The 11,975-nt window shown below is 41.7% G+C and overlaps 1 protein-coding gene and 1 long non-coding RNA gene across 4 annotated transcripts in view; one reads left to right on the top strand and one right to left on the bottom strand.

Annotated features, from left to right (window-relative positions):
* The window catches only part of glsb (glutaminase b), a 51,422-nt gene that overhangs the window by 4,984 nt on the left and 34,463 nt on the right, over nucleotides 1–11,975 (bottom strand). For 2 of the 3 annotated variants that reach the window (XM_015039300.1, XM_015039302.1), the window contains 8 exons: nucleotides 11,613–11,645; nucleotides 11,483–11,541; nucleotides 10,256–10,322; nucleotides 9,337–9,387; nucleotides 9,005–9,181; nucleotides 8,794–8,925; nucleotides 7,946–8,038; nucleotides 660–721 (listed from right to left, as the gene is read on the bottom strand). In XM_015039300.1, coding sequence (XP_014894786.1) covers nucleotides 660–721; nucleotides 7,946–8,038; nucleotides 8,794–8,925; nucleotides 9,005–9,181; nucleotides 9,337–9,387; nucleotides 10,256–10,322; nucleotides 11,483–11,541; nucleotides 11,613–11,645 — 674 coding nt within the window. Of the gene's footprint in view, nucleotides 1–659; nucleotides 722–3,222; nucleotides 6,195–7,945; nucleotides 8,039–8,793; nucleotides 8,926–9,004; nucleotides 9,182–9,336; nucleotides 9,388–10,255; nucleotides 10,323–11,482; nucleotides 11,542–11,612; nucleotides 11,646–11,975 lie in introns of those variants that run through there. The other variant, XM_015039301.1, reaches the window with a different exon arrangement.
* Nucleotides 11,661–11,975, top strand: part of LOC106951654 (uncharacterized) — a 5,015-nt gene continuing 4,700 nt past the window's right edge. Inside the window, exon 1 of the long non-coding RNA XR_001425845.1 lies at nucleotides 11,661–11,919. This is a non-coding gene — a long non-coding RNA (uncharacterized LOC106951654). The remainder of the gene's footprint in view (nucleotides 11,920–11,975) is intronic.

Genomic DNA, 11,975 nt, shown 5'->3' with positions numbered 1-11,975 from the left:
TGATTAAATTAATTTCTCTTGAGTGTTATTCCAATAGCTAAAAATGTAATTTATACCAGGTGAGTTTTATTTTGGTAGTCCACTTCTGCTTGTTGGCAAGCAAGTGCAAATTCACATTTAGATAAATATCTAAATATTTATCTCTGCACTACCTAAATATTTAAGCTTGCTAACTACTTTGACCTAATTTGAACTAATATTTAGTTAAATAGCTCCTCAGTAACTCTGAGCATCAATGGCTCCAAACTAAATATTTAGCTTGCTAAACATACAGTTAGATGAAAAACTCAGAGCTAATTGCTCCCAACGTTTACATAACAATGGCTCTGAACTAGAGTTAGCTTGATAGTTAAATATTTAAGTTAATTTCCACAGCTAAATATTTAGTTTGCAGATTAGTTATTTGATTTTTTTTTTTTTTTACAAATGAATAAATAACGTGGAAAAAAAACTTTAGCCCCTTTAGACAGGCTAAATGAAGGGAATTATTACTGCCAGTGGATCATACATGTAGTCATAAAGTGGCCAACAGTAACATCTAACAACAGTAGACATGCTCGTTGTGTCGCCACTAGGGGGCGGTAAAGCGCAAAGCTGCGTCAGTGCAGAGCTTCTGAGAGTAAAACCTTGACATTGGATTCAGCGGGAGAAATGCTCACCTCCTCAGGGCGGAGACGTCTCCTGTGTAGGCAGCGAACAGCAGGTTGATGACAGACTTCACCTGAGGACACAATCACAGACATCAGGCCCACAAACCGATGGCTTCCGGGTGGAGGACAAACCGCTGCGATATGTTGGAGACGGACTGGTGGAGATGATCCGCCTCAAAATTAATACATTAAACTGTTTGTAAATATGAAAACCAATAAGATCAGTTTTGTTCACCTCTAAATTTAACCTTCTTTGAAGCGTTGAAGTTAAAGCAATAGAAATTAACCTGCAGGATGAATATAAATACTGTATGGATATAGAAAAATCTGACTTTTCGCATACTTCAATGCGTGAAACTCCTGAACATCTAACAAGTTGTAAAATCTCACCGTAGACATTTAAAATGGTCATGATGACGTTCTGGATTCCCAGGAGAAACCTAAAACTGGTTTATGAAGTTTCTACTGCAGCTCGTTATAAAACCCAGCTGTCATAACCATGGAGTCAGGATCCCCAAAGCTAGTTTTAATAAAGTTAAAGTGAAATAAGAAATCCACGTTTTCTATTTTTAAATTCTCAGATTATTTCCATTTTCTGTCTAGAATAAGGTAAGGTAAAAACTTTATTAATCCCACAGGGAAATTAAGATTGTCTGTTGCTCACACATCAATTCACATCCACACGCATTAAAACTGGTCTAGTAAAAGAACTTAAATACAATAAATACATTAAAATGCTAATTACTCCGTCTCCCTCCCTTAACCCTCCCAGAAATCACAGCATTGTAAAACCTAATGGCCGGTGGGACAAAGGAGTTTTTAATCCTCTCAGTTGAACATCCCAGTGAGAGAAGCCTGTCACTGCAGGAGCTGCTCTGGTTGGAGAAAACAGTATGGAGGGGATGCCTTGTGTTCTCCAGGACTAAACTGAGTTTAGACATTGTCCTCTGTCCCACCACTGTCTCCACAGACTCCAGGCTCACACCGACCACAGAGCCAGCTCTGCGGATGAGGCGATTCAGTCTCTGTATGTCCCTCTTCTTTGCACTGCCCCTCCAACAAACAGCATAAAATATTACAGTAGACACAATGGACTTATAAAACATGTACAGGAGCTTAGAGCACACACTGAAGGAGGCCAGTCTCCTCGAGAAGTACATTCTACTCTGTGCTCTCTTGGTCACATTGTCTGTATTGGAAAACCAGTTCAACTTATTGTCCAGTTGTAGGCCCAAGTATTTATATGTTCTGACCACCTCTACCTCAATGCCATCAATGGTGGTAGGCTGAGGCAAGAGGGGCACCCTACGAAAATCAAGAACCATCTCTTTTGTTTTAGAGATGTTCAGTTGGAGTTTGTCCTGTGGCCCCATGCTCCGAAGTCCTTCACCAGGCTCCACCCTCCTTTATACACGCCACAATGGCAGTATCATCCAAAAATGTTTGCATGTGGCATGTAGCCGAGTTGTATTTAAAGTCAGAGGTGTAGAGGGTGAAGAGGAGGGGCGAAAGAACCGTGCCCTGTGGAGCCCCTGTGTTGCTGGTCAGAATATGGACCTACAGTTCACCGTCTTGATGAACTGTGGTCTGTTGGTCAAATAATCCATTATCCAGCGAACCAAATGGTTGCTTAGGCGACCCTTTTTTGGAACAGGAACTATGCAAGATGTTTTCCATAGGGTGGGGACCACACCCAGTCGCAGACTCAGGTTAAAGACATGCTGTAGGTTCTCCCAACTCCACAGAACAGGCCTTTAGAACCCTCGGACACACCCGATCTGGTCCTGCAGCCTTACTAGGAGGGAGTCGTCTTAGCTCAGTCCGTACCTGGTCAGCGGTAAAAGAAGGAGGATGAGTGGTGAGAGCAAATAGTGAAGGTGAGCAGGAAATAACGGCAGAAGGGGGAGAGGTAGAGGTGGAAGAATGATGGGTAGGAGGGCTGGAGGGGAATTGCGAAAAGGTGGGGGTGGCCTGGGGGGAGCTGAACCGATTTAAAAAAGTGTTAAGTTTGTTGGCTCTCTCAGGATCCCCATCCGCTGTAGTGCCACTCTTACCACTACAGCCTGTTATAGTCTTCATACTGTTCCACACCTTTTGCATGTTGTTCTCACTAAACTTCTTTTCCAGCTTCCTCCTATACGTCTCTTCAGCCTCCTTCAGGAAGATTTTAAGTTCCCTTTGTGTCCTCCTGATCTGGTCAGTTTTTGTTCCTGAACGCTCTTTTTCCGGTTCAGGATAGTCTTTACTTCACTGGTAAAGACTAGAATGAAAATATTTGGATCATCGTTATTATTGGACTTCTAAGAAAAACTGTTTTAAATGTAAATAAAGTAATCAATTCATCCAACCACCTGTTCATCCAGCAGCTCTACTCTGAACTCCTCCCTGATGGTTAATAAACGATAAACTAAAAAGAAATGGGCCCAGTAGCAAACCCTGTGGCACCCCTTACTGATGTAACCCTGAAGCTCCGCCCCCATGATGATGACCAACAGCTTCAAACACCCAGTAGGAACTAAACTGCAATTTATCCCTGTGGGTTAAGTTAGAGTTGTGGAACAAAACAGGAAGCTGATAGATAAGAGCTTTATTTTATTTCATACATGAGACAAAAATGGCAAAACAAGAAAAATCAAATGAACAACAGACTGTCACGTCTGCTCCAATCAGCTGACAGGACAGATGATGGATTCATGGAGACTTCATACACAATCACAAACACCTGGAAATGTAAGGTTTCATTTGTACATTTAAAACCTGAAACAAGTTTATTTTCATAATTAAACATGAAATCTTTGGTTTGAGTCCAGAAACCTCACAGTTCCAAGTCAGACAGTAGCAGAAATGATCTCTATTCATCCAAGTTGCATCTGTAGCGAACATTTCTTAAAGAAACAAAAGGTTCAGCACGAGAATCAACATAAGAATGGAGAAAATAAAAACATTTAACATTCTGTACAAAACTCAGCATGCAGGATGAGAATTCAAAGAAACGGAATGACATGAGCAGAAAACAAAAACGGATGATTTTCATGAGAACAATCAGTAAAAGATTCAAAAGCTCCGCCGGCGTTAGCTCACACGCTGAGACGATTCATGAATCACGGCAGATCGTAGGGAAACGTCGATTTCAGAACAACAAACTGATTTAAAGTGTTACAAATTTAACTTTAGGCCCCCAAGGATTTAATGGAGCGCATCATGCAGAGTGGAAAAGCAGAAAATCAACGGCGTTTTAATTCATTCCTCAAAAAAAAAAATCTGAGTCAACAAATGATTTCCTGAGTTCCTCAGGGATCCATCCTCAGACCAGTTCCTTCCTTCCTAAGGAGACTTAAAATTCATGTCTACGCCGATGACACTGAGTTACAACTCTGCAATTTAACTTTGTATTCATTTTGGTTAAAGTTTTGTCTATTTACAGTGAAATCTTGCTGTAACCTGATTTAGCTTCAAATTGTCTCCAAGGGGCCTTAAAGCAGCTGAGGCTTTGAATCTTTATCTACAGACAAATAAAAGACAAAAATAAAACAGAGTAGAAATGTAACAAAGTAAAAAACATTTTCACATATCAGATTTTTTGCTCCAGCAGCTCTCTCTGTCTGAGCTCAACTCCATCCTAAAACCAGTTGAACGGCTCCAGCACCAACTGGTGCAGCCACCATTAAGCCCTTTCACCTGCAACGCCTTCAGGTTCCTGCAGGGGGCGACAGCAACCGGCCAAAGTTTCCATCCAACACAAACAAAAGAAGCCAGAAAGCAAAATACAGATGCTGCTCTGAGCATCGCAGAACGGATCAGGAATACTGACAACACACTGCAGGCCTGAGACCAGAACCAGAACCGAGACAGAGACCAGAACCAGAACCGAGACAGAGACCAGAGCCTGGAATAAAACGCTGCTGCATTCGTCTCACCAACAGCCATGAAGAAGAAACAGATCCACTGATAATTTAGTGATACAATGAACAGATTTCAGCTTGTTTTCCTTTCTGATCATTTAGTTGACCTTTGACCCTAGTGGAGGATCATGGGAAATGAAGAGGAGTACAGCATTGTGCAAAACTCTTCATCCAGACCAGGTTTAGTCAGACTTTCCTTCAAGCTTTCTGAGGATCTTTATGTTCAAACAGGTTTTGAGGTTTAAAGCCTCGTTTCTGTCAGTTATTTATAAAGCAGCAAAACTTCTGCAGATTTTCTGTAAACCTGCCGGATTCAGAAAGCAGCCGAGAAAAACGCAGAGTTAACCCGGAGCAGGAAGGAAAACCCGGAGCAGGAAGGAAAACCCGGAGCAGGAAGGAAAACCCGGAGCAGGAAGGAAAACCCGGAGCGACCGGAGTCTCAGCACCGACTGACTGAGGGTTGATGACAACGGAACATTTTGGATAAACTGCACTTTAGAAACGTACACTGCAAGATTATTATTGTTTTTTTCTGGAAAGTGTGGTGGGCATCTATCTGCATTCGGCCCAATTTACTGTGACGTCACTAAATAAAATCCAGTGCAAGCAACAAAAATGTTTTCGTTCCTCTACAGTGTTAATTTGTAAAAGTAACGAGACAAAATAAAACTAAACTCTTCCAGCAGTTAAAAGAGGCTGTGCACTGCTGCTCAGCTGGCTTAAAGAGACAAAATGAGGCTCTTTGAAAATATTTCTGCTCACTACAATCGTGGGCAGTCATGGTTGTGGGTCCAACGCATTGAAATTACACACGATAAAATGTTCATGATTAAAACCGAAAAAATTTACATTTTACTTTAAATTGATTAAAATAAAAGCAGAGAAATCGACTGGAGGTTCAGGATCTACTGCAGGAGGAAAGAATTAACAGCAGCTGATCATTAACACTTCAAAGTGTTATGGATAATGTACTTAAATATGGTAACTAAATAAATTTTATAGCTTTAAAATGTGACTTTTCTGTAAAATCCATAAATTTTCCAACTTTTCTAAACAAGATAAGTGCCTTATTTTCCTAAATCTTCATCCAAACTGTCAGTTTCCAGAAATTAAAACTCTTTCCAGCCTCCATGCCCTGAGCCTCCATGCAGATCACATCACCATGTCACTTATATTCTTGTGCAAATACCATCTAAATCTAAAATATTTCTGCATATCTGAACACAAACCAGTTCCCCATCCTCATTGGCTGCTTGCTTATTTGCCCCACCCCTTGGAGGCGGAGCCTCCTGTTGACAGAGAAACCCAGAAAACCCGGTCGGTTCTGCAGAATCTGGAGTGAGATGAAGCTGATGGTCAGAGCAAATATGAACCAAATGAAACAGTAAAAAGAGCTTCCCGACTCGTCCCCATAGCAACCGCTTCACAAACAATAAATAATGGTCTACATGGTTTATAAATATAAGTATGGGGTGGAGCAGGCAGTGGAGGTCAGGGGTCACTCGGCGACTTTGTCCATCCTATAGACTACAGTGGTGGAGCTGTCCTGGTCCGTCTCCGTGGGAGACACTTTTTTCCAGAACGGCGCTTTCAGAGCCAGCTCCTGCTGCAGGCTCTCGTAATCCATCGGTCCGAAGTGGTGCTGCGGTTTCAATCGACACGGATAATCAATTAGTCTCATTACCGATCACTTTGATCAGCAACAACAAAACACCTGGAGGAGTTTATCATCAACAGCTCGGATAGGCACGCAGCTCCGGTGGCCAAAAGGGCAGCGGCGCCTTGCTGCGCTGCCCTTTCAACAGCCGAGGTCAGAGGTCACCATGAACGCATCACCAGCCAGGAGCTACGCATACAGGCTAACACACACACACACGCACACACACACACACACACACACACACACACACACACACACACACACACACACACACGCGCACACACACTCTCTAGTTTTAGGGCCTCATCTCTCTCTAAATATTTAAATAGTTCACTCCAAACTAAATATTTAGTTTGAAACTGACATTGTAAATTAATGAACAACATGGTGGAAATGTGAAAAAAGAACCTCCCATGTTCTCTCATGAAAGCCGAAATAATCTAATTTAATTTTTTGACTAACTGTACAAACGGCATCCCATAATTTACATTGGCCTGGGAGAAATCCTGAGAAAGCCGGCCGACCTGTGGGGATCCTCAGGGTTCCATCCGTGGCCCGGTATGTTTTGATTTACCGTATTTTCCAGACTATAAACCAGTAAACATTCACATATAAGCCGCAGATTTCTCTGCCGCTCCAGGTTTTCCACAGCGATGCAGCAGAGGGGCGGACACCCAAAATCTGAGTCATAAAAGGTCAACTGAATATCACATTTATTACGGTTGAAAAAGAAAAAGTTGCCAAGTTTAGATTTAACTGAACTGATTACGGTAGTTTCCGAACGGAAACTGTGACAGTAAAAGTGCTGATCCTTCCTGTTGCTACTAGCATGTGCTAAATGAAAATGGACGCTTTCTTCTTCTTCTGCTTTAGATTCCAACGGCAGCTTGTATCCATTATTGTTGCACTACTGCCATCTACTGGATCCTAATATTTATACCTCAAATTCTCATAATGATCCCAGTATCATTTAAAAAAATGAAAAATCTTCTTTTTCCCCTCAATGCTGTTTAACTGATAAACAACATTCTCAAATATCAATTCCCTATTAAAACCTAATTCCATTTTAATGAGCACTTTCTTCTTTTATTTCCAATTTTGACTTCCAATGATTAATTTCCTGCTAAAGAGCCCCCTGGTGGTTGAAGAAAAATCCACATATAAGCCGCACTGGGCTATAAGCCGCAAGGTTCAAAGCTTAGGAAAAAAGTAGCGGCTTATAGTCTGGAAAATACTGTACATGCTTTTTAAAAAACATGGCATCCATCGCTATGGAGACGACCAACAGATCTATCCGACGGTCTTACTGGAATAAATGCAGGATGTGAAGCCACTTCATGAGGTCCCTGTTTTCTAGTCCTGACTCTCTGTGACCTCTGACCTTTAAAGGTTTATTTAAATCCTTTATGAAGAACCTGGATGTGACTTCTGACAATAACCTGACGTTAAATCCCGTTTCCTCGTCTTTGGCTCCTTGTAAAGGTGAAGCCGTTCCTCTGGGTTAGAGGGAACGCCGCCCAGTAAATCTGACCCGGCAACAGAAGGTGTATGAATATATTTGAACCTGTATGTATAGTTGTGACCCTTTGCTGATCCTTTCTTGATGAATATATGGAAACTTCACACCAGAGTGGCTTGTATGTTTTGGGATGGACTGCAGAAACAGACACTGAAGGTTGCCGTGACGACCGCTAGCTGATGGCCGACGCGGCGGTACCCCGTGGCGTCCTTACCCTCTGGTCGCCTCCCTCTCTGCGCGGGTCGTGCTTCTTGGTGAAGTGCCTCAGGTTGTCGTAGTTGTGAAAGTTGAAAAGTTCGACCAGATCCTGAAACAACAGGAAGTCGTTAGCTTGGCCTCCAGCAGGATGCTAACCGTTAGCCAGGACTCCATCACTGATTAAACAGCAGCAGTCCATCGACATCTGGAAAGTTTCCATTCAATACGCAGGATTTTAAGGGTTTGCGGTTGAAAAATAAAAGATTCTTCAGACTTTCAATCCAAATCATTTGTCCAATGTAGGAAATCTGGCCTGGTTAAACTAAAGCAAAATACAGAAGCAGAACCATTTAATATCATCAACTTCCCCTGCAGACCAGAGTATTCTAGAGACTGATGCGAGTCTAGAAGCTGAAGTTTGGTCCAGACTGGGCCATCAACATGAAAACAATGTTGCTAGATACGTTTCCTTTTTGGAAATGTTACTAAACTTATCGCTAGTTGCTTTCTTGGAAAAAAAGCATCTAGATATGTCAAACAAAATGTTTCATTTTTTGCACTGAGAAATAAAAGATGCTACGTTTGTTGACATTTCTGAAAAAAGTTGCCATTAAGGTCTGAAAAGTTGCTAAATGTAGCAGTAGCGTGTATAAGTTAGCATCAGTGGTTCTGTTGTCCTGACCACACCCCCTCTGCTCCGCCCGAGGTTTGGCCACGCCCCTCCGCTCTCTTGGCTCCGCCCACTTTTGGTGGAACGTTTCAGACGTTGTCGGGGCTAAGCTTTCTCATCAGGTTCAGATGCTCTAACCTGATCAGAGTAAACGTCCTGCGTTAAAAGGACCGGCAGGCCGGTTCTGTCCGTACCGTGCAGAACTGAATTCCTCGGACCGAGTTTCCCAGTTTGTCCAGTGGAGGCGACCAGCACATGATTCCCATCACGTTGGGAACAACCAGCAGAATTCCTCCGGCCACCCCGGACTTGGACGGCAGTCCGACCTGTGGCGGGGGGGCAGCAGAGCGGTTAGAGGAGCGAAACCACCTGGAGCGGATCGGGTCGGACCGGGCCGGGCCTCACATGGAAAGCGAACTGTCCCGAGAAGTCGTACATCCCGCAGGAGTGCATCAGGCTCAACGTGTTCCTCACCGCCTCCGGGCTCAGCACGCGCTCGCCCGTGATGGGACAGATGCCGCCGTTGGCCAGCGTGGCGGCCATGACGCTGGCACTCTCACAGGTCACCTCGATGGCGCACAGCTGGAGGCGCAGAGAGGAACCGTCAGCAAACAAAATGGAGGACAAACGGTGCAAACATGAGCTGAAGAAACTGGTCTGACCTTCAGGGAGGAGAGAAATAACAGAAGGTCATATTCAGCCATTCATATTTTAAACTTTTAAATGAAAACACTCACCTGGAAGTAAAGGTCCAGCACAGACGTCATGTCGGTTCCTTCAGGGAAACACTACAGACAAATATTAGACAGTTTACCACCAGAGAAACTAATGATTAATAAACGGATCAAATATTCAACATAAACAGCTTCATAAAAAAACCTTCCGCTAATGTTTGGTTCAGCTTTTATTTAACAAAAAAAAAGAGGATCCAGTGAAACATTACGTTCCTAAACTGGACACAGCTTCTAAAACTCTTCATGAAACTTGGTGATGTTTGTTTGGAAACAGGAAGACGACGGATCTGAATCTTTTAGATATTTTAGACATTAGCAAATGTTCTGATGTTGACATCAGATGCGAAATCTGTTACAAAATGTTGGTGTAGAAATTTACTGTCCATTTACTTGAATGACAATGAAAAATAAAAAAAAACCTTCCAGGAGTAACTTTACTGCGTGATATAAAGTATTGCTAATCCTGAGTCTAAACTCTGGATCCTCGACTCGCAGTGAGAAACTTTGATAAATGAAGAACAAACTTGTTTTTGTCAAAGTGAGACCTCCTGTTTATAAACCAGCTTTATTCCATTTTCTTGTTTTAGTTTCTTAATGTATGCATTATTTTACAAATATTTTATTTGGAAAGGTGTTGAATTTGTTATTTTGTGAATATTAAATTTATTTCTTAATTTTAATCTCTAAGATAAAATAATTTGGAAAGTTTTTGTCTGATACATCGTTTTTAAATCAGGAAGTATCCAGCTACCAGTTTGATTTAAACTAATTACTTTTGAGAAGTAAAACGTTCCTCTATGCCGATCAGACGATCCTTTACCAAGCGTAGATTAGAACTGCGTCGCCACAAGGATACATTGTAACATATTGTGCAGTTTTTCAGCGTTTCCACAGTTTAATGAAATTTCAGCAGATGTCCGACCTTCTTCTCCTTCAGGTAATATCCGATGGCGAAGTTTCTGTCTCCAGACTCGCGCTCCGACTGGAATCTGTCAGAGCAGAGAGCCGCGTTACAGGAAGCATGGAGGCGTCTGTTAGCGTCTGTTAGCGCTGCAGCCATCATCATCATCATCACATGATGATGAGTGTTTGCCAGAAAACACTCCCAGCATGCAGCAGAAAGCATGCAGGCAGCCGCCATCTTTACATAGACCAGTTCAATCACAGGACAGAACCAGGAAGATGATAAAAAAGTTAAACATCAAAAATGTCAAAAACAGAATTAAATTAGCAGAAATTCTTGTAAAAAACTAAAACTAAAAAAAAAACAACTGCAAGTAAAAGTGCAGGTTTTCTTTCCTCAGAAATGCATAATTTGAAACTAAAAAGACGAATATAACATTAAAAAGGTAAAATGAAAAACAGAAAAGAAATCAAGTCGTTTTAAAGTCAAAAGAAAATATTATATTTTTAAACAACTGAAATGTGTCTGAATCCTGACGACGCTTCATCCTCCACTACATGAAAAACATTTCAGGAACGACACCGTTTGTATTTTCACACCTCAGTGATTCACAGGTCAAAGTTCAAATTGACATAAATTCATTAAACCTAGAATTATTCTGGTTCTGGACTGAACATGAATGAAAGATCAGTGCTGCCAAAACAATTAATCAGATCAATCAGTTCACAATAATCAAAATAATTGATTAGTCTTGGTATTTAGACTCAAAAATAGACAATTTGCTAAAAAAGGAAAAAAATATAGCTTAATGTGCTAGTTTATTTTATCCAATTAATCAGAATAATTGATGACTAAAATCTTCGTTAGTTGGAATCAAAGCTGAGTTTCTCAGCTGGGTAAAAAAAACATGATTTTCATCAACATCGGTCCAATAAGTGAAGCCGAGCCGATGGTAAAAACCGATTTTATTTCCATTCTGAGACTCCTGTGACGCTGCATTGAATTTTCAGAAACACGGCTGTAAATGTTGCTGTAAATTTGACAAAAAGGACAAATTTACTCCTGTAAATGAAATGTTGAACTCTGATGTGCGATTTCTGCCTCTGCAGAGATATTTTAGAAAACCATCCAGGACTTTCACTCAGATAATCTGGGATTAGCAATCTTATAATTTTCAATAGTTCAGACATTTCATCCCTGCTGATGGTAAATATTATTGTGTGTTGATTAAATGCAGAGACTCACGTGGCGTTGCTGAACCCAACATACTCGTTTCCTGCCATCTTCTTCAGAAAGGTCATGACCTGGAGGAGAAACAGAGCTGCTGATCGGCTGCTGACCGGATGCGGGGAACATTTAGGATCAGATTACTCACATAGTCAAATTTCTCTGCATTGCTGGCAGTTTGCTGCAGAGAGAACAGAAGAAGACGACAGTGAGAGGGGGTCCTCCAGCAGGGGGCAGCAGAGGACGCTAACTGCTGACAGGTTAAAGCTACAGAATTAGAAATTATTTTATCACAAATAAAAACCTAAACGCTGCAGCTTTGCCTCTATAAAGTGACGTTATTATTATGATTGGTTTCTGAATTTAAGGAGAGAAAAATCTGCCTGCAGCTGGAGATTTTAGTAGATTAGCTAATCTAGAACAACCAGATTGGCAGTGTGTGTGTGTGTGTGTGTGTAGGTGTGTGCATGGTGTGTAGTGTGTGTAGGTAGGTGTGTGTAGGTGTGTAGGT

This window comes from Poecilia latipinna, unplaced genomic scaffold (genome assembly GCF_001443285.1).
Source record: "Poecilia latipinna isolate Pla-1442-1.1 unplaced genomic scaffold, P_latipinna-1.0 Scaffold467, whole genome shotgun sequence".
NCBI classification, from domain to species: domain Eukaryota; kingdom Metazoa; phylum Chordata; class Actinopteri; order Cyprinodontiformes; family Poeciliidae; genus Poecilia; species Poecilia latipinna.
This window is presented reverse-complemented; position numbering and strand designations above follow the sequence as displayed.